Source organism: Phascolarctos cinereus, unplaced genomic scaffold (genome assembly GCF_003287225.1).
Source record: "Phascolarctos cinereus isolate Bilbo 61053 unplaced genomic scaffold, phaCin_HiC Scaffold_1;HRSCAF=81, whole genome shotgun sequence".
Taxonomy (NCBI): domain Eukaryota; kingdom Metazoa; phylum Chordata; class Mammalia; order Diprotodontia; family Phascolarctidae; genus Phascolarctos; species Phascolarctos cinereus.
In genome coordinates this window covers 260,003,455-260,025,487 of record NW_027555514.1, presented here as the reverse complement: position 1 = coordinate 260,025,487, position 22,033 = coordinate 260,003,455, and the positions used below count along the sequence as shown (strand labels likewise).

The 22,033-nt window shown below is 37.3% G+C and overlaps 1 protein-coding gene across 1 annotated transcript; it reads left to right on the top strand.

The window, feature by feature from the left end:
* The first annotated feature begins 3,417 nt into the window (after window positions 1-3,417).
* Window positions 3,418-19,523, top strand: LUM (lumican). Its single transcript, XM_021006461.2, has 3 exons — window positions 3,418-3,731; window positions 8,267-9,158; window positions 18,652-19,523. Exons 2-3 carry the CDS (start codon window positions 8,288-8,290, stop codon window positions 18,804-18,806), a joined length of 1,026 nt encoding a protein of 341 aa, XP_020862120.1. The 5' UTR covers window positions 3,418-3,731; window positions 8,267-8,287; the 3' UTR covers window positions 18,807-19,523.
* The last annotated feature ends 2,510 nt before the right edge of the window (window positions 19,524-22,033 follow it).

Below are 22,033 nucleotides of genomic sequence, written 5' to 3'. Positions count from 1 at the left end.
AGTTAACACATCTCCTTGATTCTTCTACGTCTTCTGTGTTTCAAAATAGATTCTATATAACCACTGGCGAAAGATGAAGCAAGGACTTGGACGTTGTGTAATATAATTGTAATAGAAAGCAATGGGATATGATTTTCATTCTTCTTGACCTCTCTGCAGTCTTTGACTCTTTCAATCATGCCTTTCCCCTTGATACTCCTTTCTCAAAAGGTTTTTGGAAAGCCACTCTTTCATGGCTCTCCTCCAATTTATCTGACCACTCCTTTGCTGGATTCTTATCCAGGTCATGCCTATAATAATAGCTAACATTTCTATAGGACACATATTATAAGGATGTATCTTTGGAAATGGTGAGAGAATATAATGAGCAATGTGGATGATATAAAAAAGATATCAATAAAAATTAGAGAATAAATTCTATGGAGCCCTCTTCTTTATATTATAATTGTAGATTGAAATTGTTTGCTCAGAGATTGAGTAATGCCCACCCATCTCAAGCTGTCTGGTGCTTCAATCTCAACTAAATCCCTGTCCTCCAGGCTTCTAGACTTTCTCAAAAGTTATCATATGATGCAGTGAAAGATAAGGAGGAAAATATATTCAATGCAACAATGTACCAATGGATGTATTAGTCAACACTCTAATATTTACCATTCTTGTTTAAGTAAGATTTCTTAAGCAACTACAGTATTATGGAACGGTGAGTTGGTGAAGGTAAAGAAGCAAAGATTAGATAAGGCACAATCTCCCTCATGGAACATACACTCTAAATGAGGGCAAGATGTAAGCACAGAAAACCATTAAGACACAATTTGTATAATAAGTACATTGCAGAGGTACGAAGGATAGAAAGTCCCAAGGGATTGTCATTATTGAATCTCTAATTTATTTGTTGATTACTATTCCTGTATTAACACACATTCAACTGCCTACCAGAAATTTCCTTTTCTGTTTTTAATAAGTTATTACAAATTCAATATGTCTAAAAGCGAACTAATTTTCTTCCCCACTGAAACTGCCCTTCTTTCACACTTTCTTCTCTCTGTTGAGCAGATCCATATCATTCCTCATCTCTGCCTCTCAGTGTCTTGTTGTCCTTCAAGCTTGAGTGCTATCTCATCCACGACATCTTCCTTGATTTCCCTAAGTGCTGTATTTGAGTCCAAGGACCAAAGTTCCAGACCTTCTTTATCCCTGTACTACTTGAATGACCTTGATGAGTCATTTAAACTCTTTGAGTTCCACTTTCCTTAACTGGAAAATGAGGCTGTGGGGCTAAATAACTAAGGCTCACAGATATTGAGATAGAAGCAGTGATGTGCTGGTAAAACCTTAACAACTGGCTCTCTGAATAAAAAAAAATGTTCACATCACATACTTTCAAGTTTATTCTGAATTAACACTTTCTCCATCACTTTCTTTAAGGCTAGAAGTCAATAATAGAGTAAATCAAACCCTGATTTGTAACATTTGCTGATTTATGAGATGTAAATGTTCACACTTAAAATATAGCATTTCACTTTTGTGAGCCATTTTGAGCTGCTTTTATCACACCTTGGCTAGAAGGGACCTCAGACACCATCTGGCCCATCCAAGATTCTCATTTTACAGATGAGGCTCAGAGAGGTGAAAATACTTTTTTAAGGACACTCAGGGAATATGTGTATATACATATTTTTATATATATATATATATATATATACACACACGCACACACATATATGTATATATATACACACAATATATATATACATATACATATGCATATATACACATACATATACATATATACATACACACACATACACATGCATACACACACATACATACACAACAACACACATATGCGCGCGCGCGCACACACACACACACACATCGGTTGAGATTGAACCTAGGTCTTCTTATTCTAAAGTCATTGTTTTTTCGACGAGATGAAGTCATTAGTCAACAAACATTTATTCAGTGTTTTCTATCTTCTAGGCATTTTGCAAAGCACTGTTAATGCAGGGAAAGGCAAACACATAGTTCCTGCCTTTAAGGAGTTCATACTGTAATGAAGGAGACAACTTGTAAATAACTAGATGCACATATATATTCATATACAAGCATACATATGTGTGTGTGCATGTGTGTGTAAATAGAAGTAGGAGGCTCTAGGAAAACCCTATTGCAGAAAGTTGGATTTGAGCTGAGTCCAGCTGAAGCCAGGGAAGCCAGTAGGTCCCTTCTATTGCTAGATTTATGTTCTTATGATCATCAGTTTCCCCTGTATTCTATTCATTCATTTCATCTTTTTTAAGATCAATCCATTACTGCTATTTCTGTTTGGCAGCAGGACATGGAATCCAAGGCTACATGATGGTGGTCAGAAGTCAATGTAGAACTATGAAGAAGAAGTAAAAAATATCATCAGGGAAACATGTTAGGAAGAGAAGATGAGCTTGGTTACATTGGAAGGATGAAGGATAACTGATGGATAGATATTAACATCCTCATAATGTCAGGAGTAAGGGTCAGGAAGGCCTCCAGTATGTGGGGTTTTCACAAACTCATGGGAAGACATGGGCAAGAATTACATATAAGAAGGGCAAGTATAGAACCATAGGTTTAGAGCTGAAAGGGACCTCCAAGGTCATCAAGTCCAACCCCCCATTTTTCATTTGAGGAACTGAAGCCTAGAGTGATTCAGTGGTTTGCCCAGGGTCACACGACTAGTGAGCATTTGTGGTAAATCTGAACCCAAGTTTTAATGACTTCAAGTCCAATGCCACTGTCCCCTATCCACTACAGTCGGTTACAGTATGAATGTGCTGTAATTCACATAATTGGAGAGAATAACAAAATTGATGACCATTCCATTTGATCGACTACTTGAATATACACAATTTTTCGGAAGATGCTTTAACATTATGATGTCATTGGTCCTCTTTGCAAACAAAGGACGAATAACAACTCAATTTTTTATACATACTAAGTATACACATTGTATACATAATGGATCCTCCCTGGTAGAATGGAAGTTTCTTGAGGGAACTTAGTGATTCATTTTTGTCTTTTCATTTCCTGCGCACATTGTCTTGCACATAATGAAGATTTGTCAAATTCAATAAACTTGAATTGGATCAAATTAAATTGACCCGGGACTTCTGTATCTTAAAAAAGACCCTAGACTAGAGTGTCTTTAATTTGATCTATTTTGCCTTTGTTGAAGATACACAATTATTCTGCTATTGACATGGTGGAAATTCAAACCAGGCAGTGAGAATGAGTCAGGCAGCTGATAAAAAAAAAAGAATGAAGCCAAAATGGGAAAACTCTGGCTGTAATTTTAAATGTCCACGTCTTGACTTGAATACCTTCTGCAAAAAGTGGAGTCTGTCTGCAAACTGTGTTCATTTCAATGCATATCTCTTCTCCATTCCATAGGGAGACCAGCTGGGCTGTCCTTGGATAAGGGGCCCACCTGCATTTCATTAAAGATCACGACTTGCTCTTTCCACACCAGACTCTCAACCACGATGACATAGCTCCATTCAGAGGACTGCCTGACTGGGCTGGTGTTCCCCACCACACACACACACACAGACACACACACACACACACAGCTCCACAGCTCTTGTATCACCAAGAATCTGGCAGTCTACTGACATAGTTCACGGCGTGTATTGGGCGATACCGATCCTTACTGCGTCTGGTCTGGGAATTGAAGACAGAAGCTTCAAGGCAGTAAGGTAAGCCCTGCTGAGTGTTTTAACTGAGAGAGAGAGAGAGAGAAAGAGAGAGAGAGAGAGAGAGAGAGAGAGAGAGAGAGAGAGAGAGAGAGAGAGAGAGAGAGAGAGAGAGAGAGAGAGAGAGAGAGAGCTGGATAGTTGGTAAGAGGCTTGTCCCAGGAACAGAAAAATGTCCCAGCAACTTTGCCAGTAAGAGTGAGAACAGCAAATCAAGGTTTTATCCAGTTGCTTTCCCATTTTGTGGAAAATACCTTCCATGTTTTATGAGTGAGAGAAGATCTGTGCATGGCATTTTCTGTTTTATTGGGGAAGGGTAATTTTAAGAAGACTTTATGGCTGGAAGGAGGGGTTGGTGATATTAAACAGGAACCAGAGCACATTACTGGAATTCAGAAGACTTTTTACCTCTTCACTGTTTTCACTGGAATGACTCTTAATTAAGGGAGAACATTTAAACAAAGTCCCCCAAATTCTTTAAATGAATTCATTATTATTATATATTTATACTGGAAAAAAGATCATTGGTGTAAGATACAGAGATATGAGTTCTTCCATAAACTCCCCATTGGATAAATAACCTTAGAATTATAAGGTCATAGACAGAAAGGTGGAAGAGACAATAGAGGCCATCAAGTCTGAGCTTTTTATTTTGCAGAAGAGGAAAATGAGGCACAGAAAGATTATGTGAATCATGTGAGGTCACATTTCTGAGATGGGATTTGAATGCAGATTTTCTTGGATCTACATTTGGTGACCTATTCACTATATTACTCTGCTTTCATTGATTTTCATCATGCTTTGTGATTTCTGGAGTGTTTCTGAAAGGGATATTTAGAGAAACCATGGAAGAAAGCAATACCATCCCTTATGATATTATCAGCTTATATAGGGCTTCAGCTTTTGCAAAGGATTTTAACATAGAGTATCTCATATCCTTCCCTCCCCCATAGTAACACTTTATTTTGCAGTTAACAAACATTTGGGGAAAAAAATTAAGAAAAACAAAAGTATGGCCAATATCCAACCTCATAGAAGATTCATTATAGAGTGCTAGGTCATGTTTGACTTCACACTATTTCTTCCTGCCAATATTCAGCCCCCATTAAAAACTATGAAAGCATTTTTCTTTTCTCTCCTGGGCTACTATAGAGACAATTAAGAATGTAGTGAGTTTGAAGTGAATAGATAGTAAAAGTCAAGTATCTTTCTGATACAGATAAAGAAGCACAGGTCTATCTGAAGTGATGATTTTAGGGGGGAAAAAAAACATGGAGATATCACCACTGGTTAATTTTATTGCAATGCTATGTAATTATCGTTTTAGCCAAGTCTGGTCAGCAAGCACAATCTGCTATTTACCATCCACATTCAGAATATGTATAAGTTGTTTAGCTGCTTTATTTGACTGATGAAAGTATTTCATGGCTATAAGTGAAAATAGTACAGATGCATGTTCTTTACACATCTTAAGTTAATTACAGATGCCTAGGAGAAGGATAGTGTTGAATATCCCATTCCCTTCTCATTTTTCACACAAAGAAATTGGATTCCATCTTATTTTAAAATTGGCTCAGTCAAATGCAGGCTTTGTTCACCCACAACTTTCCATCTTGCAAGGACCCAGTTCTAACGCATTCCTTAAGGCCACCATTCATGCTACATGCCACATATGCCCCCGACCCTCCTGACTTCACTAGGCATGTGAGAGTAGCCATAATGTAATATAAAACTGAACTGAGAGCCTGGAAACCTGGTCTCGGCTCTTCATAAATTTCTGTGTGAGCTTAGAAGTCTCTTCGCTTCTCTGGGCCTGTTTCCTCCACAATCCCTTCCAGCACTAGAGTTCTATGATTCCATAGTCTTACCAATCTCTACCACAGAATATGATGAATGCAACCTTTTTCTCAAGCTTTTTCAATCTTCAACCCCCCTCCTCCCATTTCATCTACCATTCTGTGTCTAAGATTTTATTACATCTCAGAATTAATATCATGGACCTACAACTGGAAAGGTCCTCAGAACCATTTAGTTTGATCCCTCATATTACAGATGAGAAAAGTTAGGTGACTGCGCCAGGGTCACACAGTTTGTAAAGATTATAGGACAATATAGCTAAAGATATAAAGGACTTCAGAGGCTATATAGTTCAACCTCTTTATTTTACAGTTGAGGAATTTGAGGCACTGAGACATTAAATGTCTTGCCTAGGGTCACATAGTAAATGTCTAAGGTGGCATCTGAACCCAGATCTTTCTGACTCCAAGCTTATCCATTGTTTCAAGTTGCATCTCTTCTGCTCCTATGATAAAATTCAAATTTTTACTCAAATACCTCCTCCCTCCCACTTCTATTTTGAGTAACCCTTCCCAAGCAGTGGCTCCTGCCCATTAGATTTTGGCAGGATGCCAGTTGAAAAGCTGCAGATCTCTGAGAAAGAGATGTTTGAATCACAAAAAAGGATGAGGGATACTTTTCTTCAGATTCTCAGGTTATCTCTGTGAGTTGAAGGCCTGATTGGGGTTGGCATAATGTTCATCTCCAACAAGCTAATGTCTCTTACTAAGGGTTATCTGCTGAAGAATTCCACTGGGATTCACCAGAAAGCAACTAAGCCTTTCCCCAAACAAAGCCTAATCTTGCAGTACCTTTGCCAAACATTCTTGTCTCTAGTCTCTGACTCCATAATAATGTTAAGCGACCTTTCTTAAAGGAGCAAAATGCCTTTGGTGATGGGCTTAGAGTCCCTCAATGGCACTGGTGATGTTCCCAGACCCATATTTTCCAGGAGGAATCTTCCCAAATTCCAGCAGCCCTTTTTCATGCAATACTGAAATAGGAAAGCAGCAAGAACTTAAAAGAAATTGTTGCTTTTGCACTTAATTTTTTTCAAAGCAATGATCAGCCATGGTCTGAAGCCTAGATTCCAGAGGGTCACTGCAACTTCTCTGGAGAAGGTGTTAAAGAATCTGACTGTTCCATGCACAGCCCAGAAGGGGGCAGAAGAGCATCCAATATAACTCATTTGTTTTCTCCAGCAATGATAACAATGAAAGTTGGTCTAACCACTTTCCTCTTTTCATTAATGATATAGTTTAGGCTTCTTTAAGATAAACAAAAGGGAATTGAGGATCTTCATAAACATTCTAGACTGAATTTGAAAAAGAGATAATCATACCATGTGATTTGGGGGAGAAGAGAGGGAACATAACATAGTGGGAGGAGCACTGGTTTTGGACCGAGACCTGGGTTCAAATCCTAGTGCTCCTATTTACTACCTGCGTGATGTTGGACAAGTCACTCAACGTCTCTGGGCTTAGTTTCCTTGTCTGTAAAATAAGAGGTTCGACTAGATGGTCTCTAAGGCCCCTCGAATTTTCTAAACACATGATGGCATATCCTTAAGCCTCATTTTGATAGCAATACAAATAATAGCTAGTATCATATGGCACATTAAAGCCTGAAAAGTGCTTTCCATAGTTGCTTTTTTTTTTCATTCACTCTATATAACAACTTGGAGAGGTAGTTAAAAATATTGCACCCATTTTTGCAGATGAAGAACCTGAGGCTTCAAGAGGTTACATGACTGCCTCTAACCAGCCCTCTGGTTAGACATGTTGCCCAAATGCTTCCAAGTTTACTTGTCTGCAAAACAAGGAGGATAGGTCAGATAATATATTAGCATTTATACAGCATTATAATATATTTATGTAGCATTATATATACTTATATAAATTATATATTATAATATATTAGCATTTATACAGCATTATAATATATTTATGTAGCATTATATATACTTATATAGAATTATTATATATAATATAGCATTATAATGTATCAGCATTTATATAGTATTATATATACTTATATAGAATTATTATATATCATTATAACATATTAGCACTTATACAGCATTATAATATATTTTTGTAGCATTATATATACTTATATAGAATTATTATATATAATATATCATTACAATATATTAGCAATTGTGTAGCACTTTACGTTTTACAGAGCACTTTACAAATACCATCTCCTTTTATTTTCACAATAACTCTGGGAGGCAAGTACTATTATCATCCCCAATTTACATTTCAGGAAAATGAAGCAGATGAAGGATTAGTAACTTCCTAAGGCGTTCCACTTGTTAAATATCTGAGGCTAGATTCAAACCTAGGTCTTCCTTACTCAGATCCATTGATTCAATCACTGCTGTTCCACCTAGCTACTTCTAAAGATGTCCTCTGCAATGCCTTTTGGCTCTATATCCAAGATCCTATGATTCTAAGTCACTTATCCCTCCTGGAACCTCAGCTTCTTCATCTGCAAAATAAAGGGGGATGGGCAAGATGGTTTCTAAAATCCCTAACAGCTCTATATGTATTATCCTAAGTCATCCATCCTCCCCGAACCTCAGTTTCCTAATCTTTAAAAAAGGAAGTGGATTAGATGGTCTTTGGGGCCCCTTTCTACCTCTAGATCTCTGATCCCATGATATTATATGTAATGGTCTTTATTTTTCCTTTACTTAGGGTCTAGAATACCTCAAGAAGATGTATCTAAATGCACTCCTTCTCACCTTGGCACTGATCAGTGGCATCAGCTGCCAAGACTACTATGATTTTGATTATCCTTTTGCCATGTACCAACTGTCTTCACCGAACTGCGCCCCAGAATGTACCTGTCCAATAAATTACCCAACGGCTATGTATTGCGATGAGCTGAAACTGAAAACCATGCCCATCATACCACCTGGGATCAAATATCTTTATCTCCGGAACAACTTGATTGAGTCCATAGAAGAGAAGGCATTTGAGAATGTCACTGATCTCCAGTGGCTCATCCTTGATAACAACCGCTTGGAAAACTCCAAGATCAAGGGGAAAATCTTCTCGAAGCTGAAACAGCTCAAGAAACTACACATCAACCATAACAATCTGACCGAAGTGGTGGGCCCCCTTCCCAAATCTCTGGACGACCTGCAGCTGGCCTATAACAAGATCACCAAGATCTCTCCCACCTTCTTTGATGGTCTCATCAATCTCACGTTTGTCAACCTTCAGCACAACCAACTGAAAGAGGATGCAGTCTCAGCAGCTTTTAAGGGCCTGAAGAAACTTGAATATCTTGATTTGAGCTTCAATCAGCTGTCCAAGCTGCCCAATGGACTTCCCATTTCTCTGCTGACACTCTACCTGGATAACAACAAGATCAGCAATATACCTGATGAGTATTTCAGGCGCCTTAGTGCCCTGCAGTACCTACGGTTATCTCACAATGAGTTAGCTGATGGTGGAATCCCGGGCAATTCTTTCAATGTCTCTACTCTGATTGAGTTGGATCTCTCCTATAATAAGCTGAAGAAAATCCCAGCTGTCAGTGAAAACCTTGAAAATTATTATCTCGAGGTCAATGAGATTGATAGTAAGTTCAAATCCCTCTCAGTATTTCATGGACGCATTCACTATGACCCCAAATACGTACGCTATCTTTTTAATGTACATACATCTGGGTTCCCTTCTGAAGGTTGAGATAGAAGTTTCTTCTCATCAGTCTCATGGCTGATTCATTTTACTGAGTCATTTAGCCTCTCTGGGCTTCAATTTCCTAATCTATAAGATGAGGGGGTTAGACTAGATGACTTCTGAGATCTCTTCTAGCTATAAATCTATGGTAATATGAATTCCTAGAGATAAAGATATGTAGTGTATGACCTTGATTCACATGGTCTTAAATTTTTGTTGTTGAATTGTTTTTTCAGTATTGTTCAACTTTTCATGAGCTTATTTGAGGTTTTCTTGGTCAAGATACTGAAGTGGTTTGCCATTTCCTTCTCCAGGTCTGAAAATAGCTGTCCATTATTGATAACACCTAGCTATCTTCATAAAGGGATGATATATGTATACTGCTGGCCAACATGCCAAAACAAGTATGAGTACTTTCATAAAAAGAAAGCGATAGTTCCCAGGAGATTGAGGAAGAGCTAAAAAATTCAGACTTCACCTTATCAAAGCAGTATGGTAAAGGGTTCAATGTTTGATCTGGAATTATAGGGTCTGAGTTTGAATGAGCTCTGCTACTTACTGCCTGTGAAACCTTGGACAAGTCACTTGACAAGCCCCCCACACTCCCAGGCTTCAGTTTCCTCATATGGAAGAGAAGATTGGGCCAGATGATCTTCAAAGCCCCCCCCCCAGCTCTAAATCTATAATCCTTTAATAGATTACCCACAATGGAACACAAGCTACCTCCTCTTGGGTATAGGAGCTTAAGGGCCATCTTCTCATCTATTTCTAATCAAGACCTAAAAATAATAGGATTATCTCCTTTATGATACTGGGACACCTATATCCCACATCTTTAGCCACCGCCACTCATGACTGCTGTCTCTGTGACGTATAGCGCAGATTTTAGATGAAGTTATGGTGAAGCAGAGCTAAACTCTGATTGGGGTAAGGGATGGATATATTTGGCGGGCATATTACACATTTCCATTTATCCCTTTCACCTTTCCTTTTTTTCTCAATACTTCTTCACCTCTTTTCTCCCTATGGTTGATTTTCCCATCACTCTCTGGTTAGAATGCTGACATGATCCATTGTTATTACTGTCGCCCTGTCCTAAGACACCTTACTCAATCATAACCCATAAAAGTAGTTGAGAAAGAAGACTAGAAATCTCTTCCTTGCCTGGGGAGTTATCTCACTTCCTACGCAGACCACAATTCACCTAGAACTACAAGCATCTGGTTCAAATGATGCTGATTAAAAATGAAAATTAGCAAATCACTATAATTTCACCTTTCATTCCCACCATCCCCTTGCCATCCAAAGCAAGGGTTTTTAACCTGAGATCCAAGTGGTCTATGGATAGATATCAGGTGATCTGTGAATTTTGATAGTTAAAGATGATATCTTTATTTTCACTGACCTTTAACTGAAATTTATCATTTCCTTCCATTACGAACAACAACAAAAAGGAAAACATTGTGGGAAGTCCACAGACTTTGCCACACTTCCAAAGGGGCTATGATACGGAAAAGAAAAAAAAAACAGTTTAGATCTCCTGCTCCAAAGGAATTTGGAACTGTCCTCCAGCCAAATTTATCCTGCAAATAATATGAAGCTTGTGAATACAGTCAGAATTATCACTTGAAATTGAACAACTGGGACAGGAGAGACAGCTGTCCAAAGCACTAATTTGAGGAAAAGGTGTATTCTGTGGTGTTCCTAAGGACAGTAGCAGAACCAGAGTGGAAGTTAAAAAGAGGCATATTTTGGCTCCATATAATAATCGTCTTTCAAGGGGTCCTGAATCCATGATTTCACTAATATAGAAAACTCCTGATGTATGAATTTCTTCCATTAATTTTGTTGCTGCTCAGTCATTCATTTCTGACTCTTTGTGGTGCTATTTGGGGTTTTCTGGGCAAAGATACTGGAGTAGTTTGCCATTTCCTTCTCCAGTTCATTTTACAGATAAGAACACCAAGGCAAACAGGGTGAAATGATTTGCCAGGGGTCACAGAGATAATACTTTTTCTGAGGCCAAATTTGAACTCAGGTCTTCCTGACTCCAGGTCCAACACTCTATCCACCAAGCCACCTAGCTGCCCCCACTACCTAACTGTTTCATTCCTCCATCAATATAGATCACTAACTCACACGCAACTTAAAACTCTGAGAGATTTAGTTTTATAATATAATAAATTTGATAATTTAATTTTTATAATTAGGCTGGGGCACTGATTGGGTTACTTGGCCATAGGGACAGCTGGTATGTGTCAGAGACAGAATTTGGACTCAACTTTCTGACTATCTTTATTGACTTCATCAGTGGTGTCAAACTCTTATAGAAATGGGAGCCACTAAAATGTATTGACTTAGAAAATCACACATTAACATTATTTGTGTTCTATTGTATTCTCATTTATTCTGTTAAATATTTCCCCAATTACATTTTAATCTGGTTGGGCACTACTCAAGGATATTGTCATACTGCCTTTTTAATAATAATAGTGATAATGATAATAAGCATTCATGTAGTGCTTTAAGGTTTGCAAAATATTTTGCTAACATCTCATTTTAGTCTTGCAACAGCCTGTAGGAACTATAGGAATTGTCATTCTCATTTTATAGCTGAGGACACTGAGGCTTCAATGAAAAATAAGTGACTTGTGTGTGGTCACAAAGCTAGGAAATGGAAGAGGCAGGTTTTAAACTCAAATGTTTCTGATTCCCATATTAGCAATGAGAAACACCATGGTGTTGTGAAAAGTGTGTTGAACTTAGTCTGGAGACAGATCAGTTTAAATCCTGCATTCCACAATTACTAGGTATGTGACAGAGAACAAGGACCTAGTATATCCATCCAAAAAATGGTATAGACTTTGCCTTGAAGGGTGGTAGAACTTCCTAAATTACAGTGGTGGCAGATGAAATGATGAGTGGTCACAGAATTCTTCCAAGATCATATTTTAGCTAGTGCTAGTATTAAAATGAATTAAGGAGTGGATATTAGTGGATAGAGCAATGGACCAAGAATTAGGAAACTTGAGTTCAAATCCTGACTCAGATACTTGTTAGCTGTGTGATCCTGTGTAAGTCACTAAATCTCTGTCTGCCTCAGGTAAAATGAGGACAATCATAACATCTGCCTCCCAGAGTTATTGCAAGGACAAAATGGCATAATATATGTGATCTTGGGCCAGTCACTTCATGTCTCTCAGCCTCTGTTTCCTCATATGTAAAAGGGGAATAATGATAGCACCCTTTCTCCCAGGGTCATTTGGTCATTTCCAGGACAAAATTGAGATATTTGCAAAGCTCTTTGCAAAACTTAAAGGCAGAAATAAATTCTCTCTCTCTCTCTCTCTCTCTCTTCTCTCTCTCTCTCTCTCTCTCTCTCTCTCTCTCTCTCTCTCTCTCCCCTTCTCTCTCATACTGTTCATCCATCTATCTATCTATCTATCTATCTATCTATATCTATCTATCTATCTATCTATCTATGTACCTATCTGTCCATCCATCCATTCATCCTCCAAAGTATGATATTGATTTTAAAATGTAATAATTTCAGTCTTTATATTAGAAAAAGTATTAGGTTTAGTTGTGATTTGGCTTTTTTCTGAACTTAGATATTTGCAAGCCACATGACTATGGACAAACCACTTGTCTTCTATGAACCATAATTTCTCTCTTTTTTTCTGGACCTGTGATGTCATCTGTAGTGAACAGCTTTAAAGAATGGCATCTCCTTTCTAACTTACAGTCTCTTAGAGTTACATAGGGCGTTGAGTTTTTGTGACTTATCCAAGGTCACATAGACCATGCACATCAGAAGTGGGGCTTACACATAGGTCTTCCTGATTTGAAGATCAACCCTATGTACACTATGCTATGATGTGTCTCAGTTTTCTTTAAAACTTTAGAAGAGATTATCTGTGAAATGGGAAAAATAATACATCTATCTACTACATATGTGTATATATGCAGACCAGAGATGTATATACCATATATCTACTATATATGTGTATATATGCACATACACATATATATATACATATATACATGCATACATATATGTGTACACACACACACACACACACACACACACACACACACATACAGACCAGAGGTGGAGATCCTGCAGCCTCGAGGCCACGTGTGACCCTCTAGTTCCCCAAGTACAGCCCTTTGACTGAATCTACACTTTACAGAACAAGTCCCCTAATAAAAGGATTTGTTCTGTAAAACTTGGACTCAGTCAAAAGCCCACATCCAAGGACCTAGAAAGCCACATGTGGCCTTGAGACCACAGGTTCCCTACCCTTGATATACACTATCTACTTTGCAAGCCTAGCTAGATGTGAATTATCTTTGCCAGCAACATCTGTGATTTCATTGGCACAGAGAATTTCTATTGATGAAACTCCCTCTGTCTAATGTAGATTTGAAACTGTTCTGAAACTTAGTCTTAGAAAACTTCTTGGGACAATAAGAGGTTAAGGGACTTGTCCAGGGTCACAGAGCCAGTATACATCATAAGCAGAGCTTGAACCTATGTCTTTCTTAGGGGCTGGATCTTTATCCATAAGGTCATGCTGCCTTGTTATTATTATTATTAGTGTAATACTAGTACTAATAGTACTAATAGTAGTATTAGTAATAGTAGTAGTAATAGTGGTATAGTAGTAGTAGTAGTAGTAGTAGTAGTAGATAGAGCACTGGGTTTGCAATCAGGAAGATTCATCTTCATGAGTTCAAATCTGGCCTCAGACAACTACTAATTGTGTGACCCTGGGCAAGTCACTTACCCCTGATTTCCTCAGTTTCTTCATATGAAAATGAGCTGGAGAAGGAAATGTCAAACCATGCCAATATCTCTGCCAAAAGAAAAAATGGAGTCATGAAGAGTGGAATATGACTAAAATGACTGAACAACAACAAATTAGTAGTAGTAGTAGTAGTAGTAGTAGTAGTAGTAGTAGTAAGCCCAGTAGATATTCCACTTAGAAATACTTGGTTATTTCAGCACACTTAATACACTTGAAAACAACAAACATACATTTCTTTAAGTTTTTATAATGCAGGACTTTCCCTTGTCACCTCTCTCTTCCTTATACTCTAACCTCAAGGAGTTAAAGTTAGCAAAATTTCACTAGGCTGTGGTATTTTCAGTTGGAAACAACCAGCAGTGTTGGGTGGTCATTACTTTCTTATTATTACTTGGCAATCAGACAGGCTAATTCTGCATTCCATCTGGACCACCATCAAGTCAAGAACGTGCTGAATATCACAGTTGGCAATCACAACGTCCTCCACAAGTACACCACAACCTACTTAGGGTTAGACTAGCCTGCTGTTGTGCTGCTAAGCTCTGTATCATATTCCAGAATCTCTGATGAGTAGTGCCTCTCGTATATTTAGCCAAGATAGCATGGAAGCCAACTTCAAAGAGTGTAGAGATACCACATTCGGGTGCTATAATGGAAAGTGCCCTGACTTATGATTCAGAATAGATAGGTCCAAGTCCTAGTTTTGCCAATTAGTAATGATTAACTACATAACACTTTAATGCTTACAAATTTTGTTTTCCTTGAAACAACCCTGCAAGGTAGGTAGTATACATTATGTTTTTGGTTTCTGTTTGTATTGTTTTACTCTGTATTCTCGTTTGCCTCTCTGGACATTGATTCCTTCATCTATCAGGGATAATAATTCTTGCACTCCCTTCTTTAAGGGGTTGTTGAAAAGATCAAATAAGATGGTGTGTATGAAGAATGTGCTTCATAAACTGAAAAGCACCAGAACATCGAATGAGTGATAAAAAGTCTTCAGAGACAGTCCATGCCAACTCCCTCATTTGAGAAGATGAGGAGGAAATTAATGTCTTGGGAAGTTAACTGAGTTGTCCAAAGTCACACAGACCAAACGTGTCAGGTTGGATTGGAACCTACATCCTTTGTCTTCAGGCATTGTGCTTTCCACTATGCCAAGCTGACTCTCCAGCCATACACACACACACACACACACACACACACACACACACACACACACAGACATACACACTTTTTAGTATGATTATCTCCATGCACTCAAGAAACCCCAACTTCAAATCAAAATCTCTTTTCAAAATTTTTAAAATTTATAATTGCAACATTTCATCAACTGCTGTTTATTCACATACAGATGCCATCTAATATTTCAGTTTGAACCATTGTGGTCTCAAAAACCAGATTGTATGAGCAATGGTAAAGGGAAATTGATGAAAGTGGTTTTGACTGGAAAAGAGAAGATTTGGCCTGTATTTTCCAATAGGTGTATCCTCACCAAAGTACTTCACCACAAGGGCATGACTTCTCTTTTCCAATTTTCTTTTGTTCCATTAACTCCTTTCTGGACTAATGCTTTTCAGCCACCAATGAACTGTACTCAATGGGTGCAAATATTCTGAGAACTATAAAATGGAAGAAAATAGTAGATATTAAGTAGACCAAGTAATAGGAAAGAGAATCTGAAAATAATAATAGCAAAACATTGGGAGATGCCAAAAGCTTATTCTCTATCATTGACGTTCTGTTCCACATAGACTCTAGTTCTCACTCTTAATCAATGACTTTCCAGTATCTAGAATAATATCTTTCACCCAACAGATAAGTGATGTTTTCCTTCTCCCTTCCCTACCTCCTTTTATTTAATTTTTTGTTGTTGTTGTTGGTGAGGCAACTGGAGTTAAGTGATTTGCCCCGAATCACACAACTAGTGAGTGTTATGTGTCTGATTTGAGCTCTGGTTCTATTGACTCCTGGGAAGGTGCTCTATCCAATGTACCACCTAGTTGCCTCTCTCCTTTCTTTCTTTTCTTCTTTCTTTCCTTCCTTCTTTTGTTCTTTATTTCTTTTTTCTTTTTTTCCTTTCTTTTCCTCTCTCTCTCTCTCTCTCTCTCTCTCTCTCTCTCTCTCTCTCTCTCTCTCTCTTTTGAAGTTAGCTTAATCAGTCTCTTCTGCTTAATTAACACAGTGCCTAGCATATAGTAGGCACTTAATAAATGCTTCTGGTAAAAAAGACTCCCTCTGAAAAAAAAAGATAGGGAACCTTTAGCTTATATAATCATAGAGATTTGCTTGAGTGAGGTCCATGTCAAGTATCAGCAGCGGGTCTTAGATCATGTCATTCTGATTCTGGAACCAAATATCTATCAATCAATAAACATTTATTACATGCCTACTATGTGTCAAGCACTATACCATAAAAAAATTTATCATGCAAGAAATATAAATCTGGATAATTATAACCTTCCAGTTTTAATTTCTCAATATCATCCTGTCTGACAGCTACTTTTTTAAATTTTTTAACAATTCATCCACGCATATGACAGATAAAAGGAGGTTCAGTTTTATGTCTGCTCCATGAATTTTTTAAGATTTCCTTTATGATAGAAAGTATGGCATAGGGGAAGGAACACTAAGCTGGAAGTCAGAAAACATGAATTCAAGTCCCAACCTTTGCCATTGGCTATCTGTGTTATATTGGGAAAGTCTCTTAGACTCAATTTCCTTATTGCTTTAAGTTGGGTTAATATTATAAGGGTGTCCTGGAGGCAGTTCATACCAACCCTTGAGAGCTGATTACCATATTTTCAATGTGAGCATTTACACATTGGAAATCAATAAACACTAAATCAGAGCTTTATCCATTGCTTTGTTGATTATTTAGACAAGAAACTAAAGGAGAAAATGTCAATAATGTAAATTAGATTTAAAGTATGTCATGTATTTTTTTTTCTGATGATCTTGTTATTAAACAAACATTAACCAGCACACTTCTTATAATACCTGAATTGCATATCCCAAAACACTGTGGTTAGGATAAAGCAAGGCAATGTATGCGACACACCATATATGAATAGATTTTATTTTATATGAGCTCTATAATTCCATAGGTATTGTTATACTTGCCCACCTTTCAGCAGCGTTTGGCTGATGGTAAGTGTGTTTTTCATTCATTTCTATGAGATGAGGAAACTCCCTTTACTACTGCAGATCAGCACTTGCTCTATGCCTTAGGGTCTTACAGAGTCACCTGGAGCACTGAAAAGGAAGGTGACTAACCCAGGGTCACATGGCCAAGTCAGAGATCTTTGTGACTTCAACAACAGGTCTCTAGCTACCATACCATGAAAATATGAGCTTTTTATCCAAATCACCATGAAATAGTCTTATTTTGTCTTATTTCTTCTTTCATAATACGTGTCATTTCTTTAGAAAAAAAGACAAATTCATGGAATATCCTAGCATTTCACCATTAACATCAGTTCTTGACTATTTTATTTTCTTGAAATAGGCCTCTGATGATCCTTAATTGAAGTTATCTAGGGCAATTGTTTTGCCCAATATAATCCTTCTGCTAATTGAAAGCATCGGTATAAATTCTAGATATCCAAAGTTGCACAATATTTTCTAATGGATATGAGCAGTTAGGTATTTGGGTTGGAAGGTGGAAGGCTCCGGAGACTATCTTCAGGACTGTCCATAGAGAGTGCTAGGTGTTCTTCAACATCTTCAAAATAAGGGAATCTAGCACCTACATAGTTATAACAATTATGGAAGTTCATGCATCATGTGCTTCCTTCCCTCATACTTATTCCACGATGGCTCCCCAAGTCAGTGTCTCTTCCTCCATTTGGAGTCTTCTATTTCCTAGGGTTGTAGATAACCATTTTCCCCACTACCAGCGGTAGCTTCCATTTCAATGGCCTAGTAATGTCCTGAAACACTTGCCTCCACCTCCCACTCCAATTGTTTCCTACTGTTTGCCCCAGGTACAAAATTACTAGTTATAACCCTTACTGTGGTTTATTTTATTCTTTTAGAGATAATACTTGATGCTCTAATGTAAACATTTTTCATCCCTTCTTAAATCTTCCTCAATCACTTTCTCTCAATATCTCCTTTGCCTCCATAACACTCTGCCTTAATGTATCAGTCCTTATCAGTGTTCACTTCACATCTGCCCTGGATAAGATTCTTGAGATCAGGTGCACTGTTATTAAAAAAAGAAAGAAAGAAAGAAAGAAAGAAAGAAGAATAACAAAACAAAAATGCTGTATCTATAGTGATTAGATGGAATATGATATGGTGAAGAAAAATACAAACTCTATTTAGAGAACCTTACTTAACCATCCTTGACTTCAGTTTCCTATTTGTGAAATGAGAAGGATGGGCTTAATGGTTTCTTCCAATTTCAGAGTCATAATCTAGCACTTATTAATGTCTTTCATATGGGAGGAAGTTAATAATTTTTTTGTTGTTGTTGAAGATTAGTAGTATATTCAATATATTATAAGTTGTTCCACTGAGTGTTTTCAAAGTCTGCACAAAGCACGTTTCTAGGTTTCCCTATTTCTTGTCTTCCAGAGTTTGAAGTGAAGAGTTTCTGCAGAGTCCTGGGTCCTTTATCCTACTCCAAGGTCAAACACCTACGCCTGGACGGAAATCTCCTCAGTCGAGCTAAGTTGCCATCAGAAATGTACGAATGTCTTCGGGTAGCCAACGACATCACGCTGGAATGAGATCTTGGCCAATCCCAGAATTCTTTATAAGTGTTCATACTAGAGATTTGTCTAGGCATAACACTTTACAGTTAGGATTTCCAAGCAAAGTCTCCATTTCCTTACTATCAAATTCATTGATGTTTACTACTAGGAATTTTATGATCTGTGGGAAAATGTTTTGTAAACATTGTAACTTACTTTTTTTTTAAAGAAATAAGATGAAAGGCAGGCCTGCTTCATCACACACACACATACACACAGCACTGAGTGCTTTTTGTGAATTTTGTTAACTTGGCAAGTCAGAAATCTCCCAAATGTCATGTAATGTCACCCTTTTTAAGTGACAAGGAAACCAGGTGCATTTTTTGGATAACCAAATATTAACTTAAAAGGCCCAAAGCTTAAACCTTGAGTCAAAGTAAATCCCTCTCACTAACTTTAACTCATTTTTTTCTGTATGCTAAAGCACCAAAAATGATATTTGTTAAGCTGAATTAAAGTTTCCACCAGTAAATGCTCATTTTGAAACTTATTTAACTAAAGCCATGAGACCACATGAATGGATGGAAGTATTTTCATTTTTTAAAAAAAATTTACATGTGCACTTACGTAGTGAGATTTTTCTCATTTAGAATGATTATTTCACTGTAAGTCATTTATACATGTTTCTGTTCAATTATTTGCATGCTATGCTTAATCCACTAATTGAAAAATAAAACATAGAAAAAAACATTATTGTGTTGTCAATAGCCTTTTGAAATATATTTCACTCTTTTAAACAATTTAAATGATGGGTTATGATTCAAAGACAGTTGAAGACTTTCACAATTTAACAATTTTAATGTAAGGTTACTAACAACAACAACAAAAATTATTTTTTACCTTATAGGTTCAATGTATTTTTAAATTCAACTTATAACATACAATGTTATTAAAATATTAGTCAGTTCTTCCAGTTTTGTATAACAAGTACATGTTTAATTATTTTTGAGAGTGACAGAAGGGAATAATGTAGGTAACATTTTATATTGTTTATTGTTGTTCAGTTATGTCCGACTTTGCGTGACCCCAGTTAGGGTTTTCTTGGCAATGATACTACAGTGGTTTGCTATTTCCTTCTCCTGATCATTTTACAGATGAGGAAACTGAGGCAAACACGGTTGAATGATTTGCCCAGGGTCACACAGCTAGCACATGTCTGAGGCTGGATTTGAACTCAGGTCCTCCTGATTCTAAGGCAGGGTTCTAGCCACTGTACCACATAGCTGCCACCTATATTGCCTTAGGCAAGTCACTTAACTTTCTTGGGCTTTGGTTTCCTCATTGTAAAATTAAGGGGTTAGGATAGATAATCCTTTGTAATTCTTAGAGAATGGCAAAAGCCATGAAGCTGCTGTCTTTCTGTTAGGCACATTAGCTCTGTAATACATTTTTAAAATTTTCAAAGGAATGAAGAAGTCTAGATCATTTCAGAAGATGTGTTGGGTAAGGGCAGCCAGGTGATGCAGCTAGACCCAGAGTCAAGGAGACCTGAGCTCCAATCTATCCTTAAACACTTCCTAGTTGTGTGACCCTGGGCAAGTCACTTAACCCTATCCACCTCAGTTTCCTCATCTGTAAAATGAGCTGGAAAAGAAAATGGCAAACCACTCTAATATCTTTGCCAAGAAAACCTCAAACAGAGTCACAAAGAGTTGGACATGACTGAACAACAACAATGTGTTTGGATGGGGACTATGAAAAGATGAGGTATGAGCTATTTTTAAGAGCCAAATACAATCAAAACACTGAACTATTTCCTCAAGCTTCTTTGTTTGTCCTTGTTCTTAAAGAGGGTTAATGACATCAGGAAGGCAATGCCTTGAGTTGCAAGCAAGTGAATTGGATTTAAGTGAGGCCTCTTAAAATGAGACCAGATTTAAAGTCAAATAATGGAAATTTGAATTATAGCTCTGCCACTTCTTACCTATGGCATCCCAGAGAAATTCTTTCCTCTTTTGAAAGTCAGTTTGCTCATTTGCAAAATGAGAGTTTCATTAAATGCTTTCTAAAATTCCTTCTAGGTTAACCAATCAGAGTTGATTGATACCCCTCAGGAACATATACTCATTGAAGGGTATACATGAGCCCACCATCATAAGGGATGTCTGATCTGAGAGAGAGGGCCAAATGACTATCGTTTTATTAATAAGCATGCTAGCCTTATTAATAAAATTATTAAATTACCCAGAAAAAAATGAAATTCCTTCTAGGTATCTTATGCTTCTTTGAATTTCACAATTGTGAGGTTAATTATTAGTATTATTATTAATTCACTAGAAACACTGGATATTGATTCATTATAATGTTGCCACCGATCTGCATTTTATTTAATTCAATAAGTATTTACTGAGTGCCTACTTTGTGCTAATCGATGTGCGAGGCCCCAGGGTATACAAAGACATAAACAAAATAGCTGTACCTTCACGGACAATTTTTGATAATGAACAATTTAGTGCTAAACTAATTGGTGTTGATCAATGTGGAATACAGCAGTCTTAAGGCATAGACCAGTTCCTTCCTCTCCTAGCCTTTGTTTCTAGGTCTTTTACATAATAACCATGATTCATTTAGCTCTTCCTATATCATCTTTAGAACTATTGTTAACTACCTGTAAAGTAGAATTTGTACTTTGGTCTAAACCTCACACAGATAAGTCAGCAAAAAATGCTTAAAAAGTAATTACTTAATAGTTTTAGGAGAGAGGGACTGACAACCAGGTATATGAGGAAAGCCCTGATCTGCAACTTGAAATGAGTCTTGAAAGAAAAGCACAGGATTCTAAAAATAAGATGGAGTAAAGGGAAAGTATTCTAGGCTATACAAAGGCATGGAGATGGGAGATTGAATGTCACACAAAGGGAGTTTGGCTAGAAGGCAGGGGCCATAAAGCGAATGATGGGAAATCCATATGCCATGAAGAATAACACGTTTTAAGTGTGCTTGAAATAATATCAATGTATTTCTATATAACTCATTTGATTCCCACAACAACCCTATGAGATAGGTATAGGGCAAACATTATTATGCCCATTTTACAGATGGTATTAGGGAAAGGGAGCAGAGATGTGACCAGTTTCTTCTACAAGAATGGGATTTATTCAGTAGCATCAAATGCATCTATGCCTCTCTGCAATAGACACTATGTAAAATGTGGTGCACTACATTTTACTTCCCATTCCTACATTTGGAAGTCAGAGGTAAGC

Coding starts and splice junctions, on each gene's coding strand:
- LUM (XM_021006461.2), top strand. CDS start 8,288: ATGTATCTAAATGCACTCCTTCTCACCTTGGCACTGATCAGTGGCATC. Junction 9,159..18,651: donor CGAGGTCAATGAGATTGATA/GTAAGTTCAAAT, acceptor CTTGTCTTCCAG/AGTTTGAAGTGAAGAGTTTC.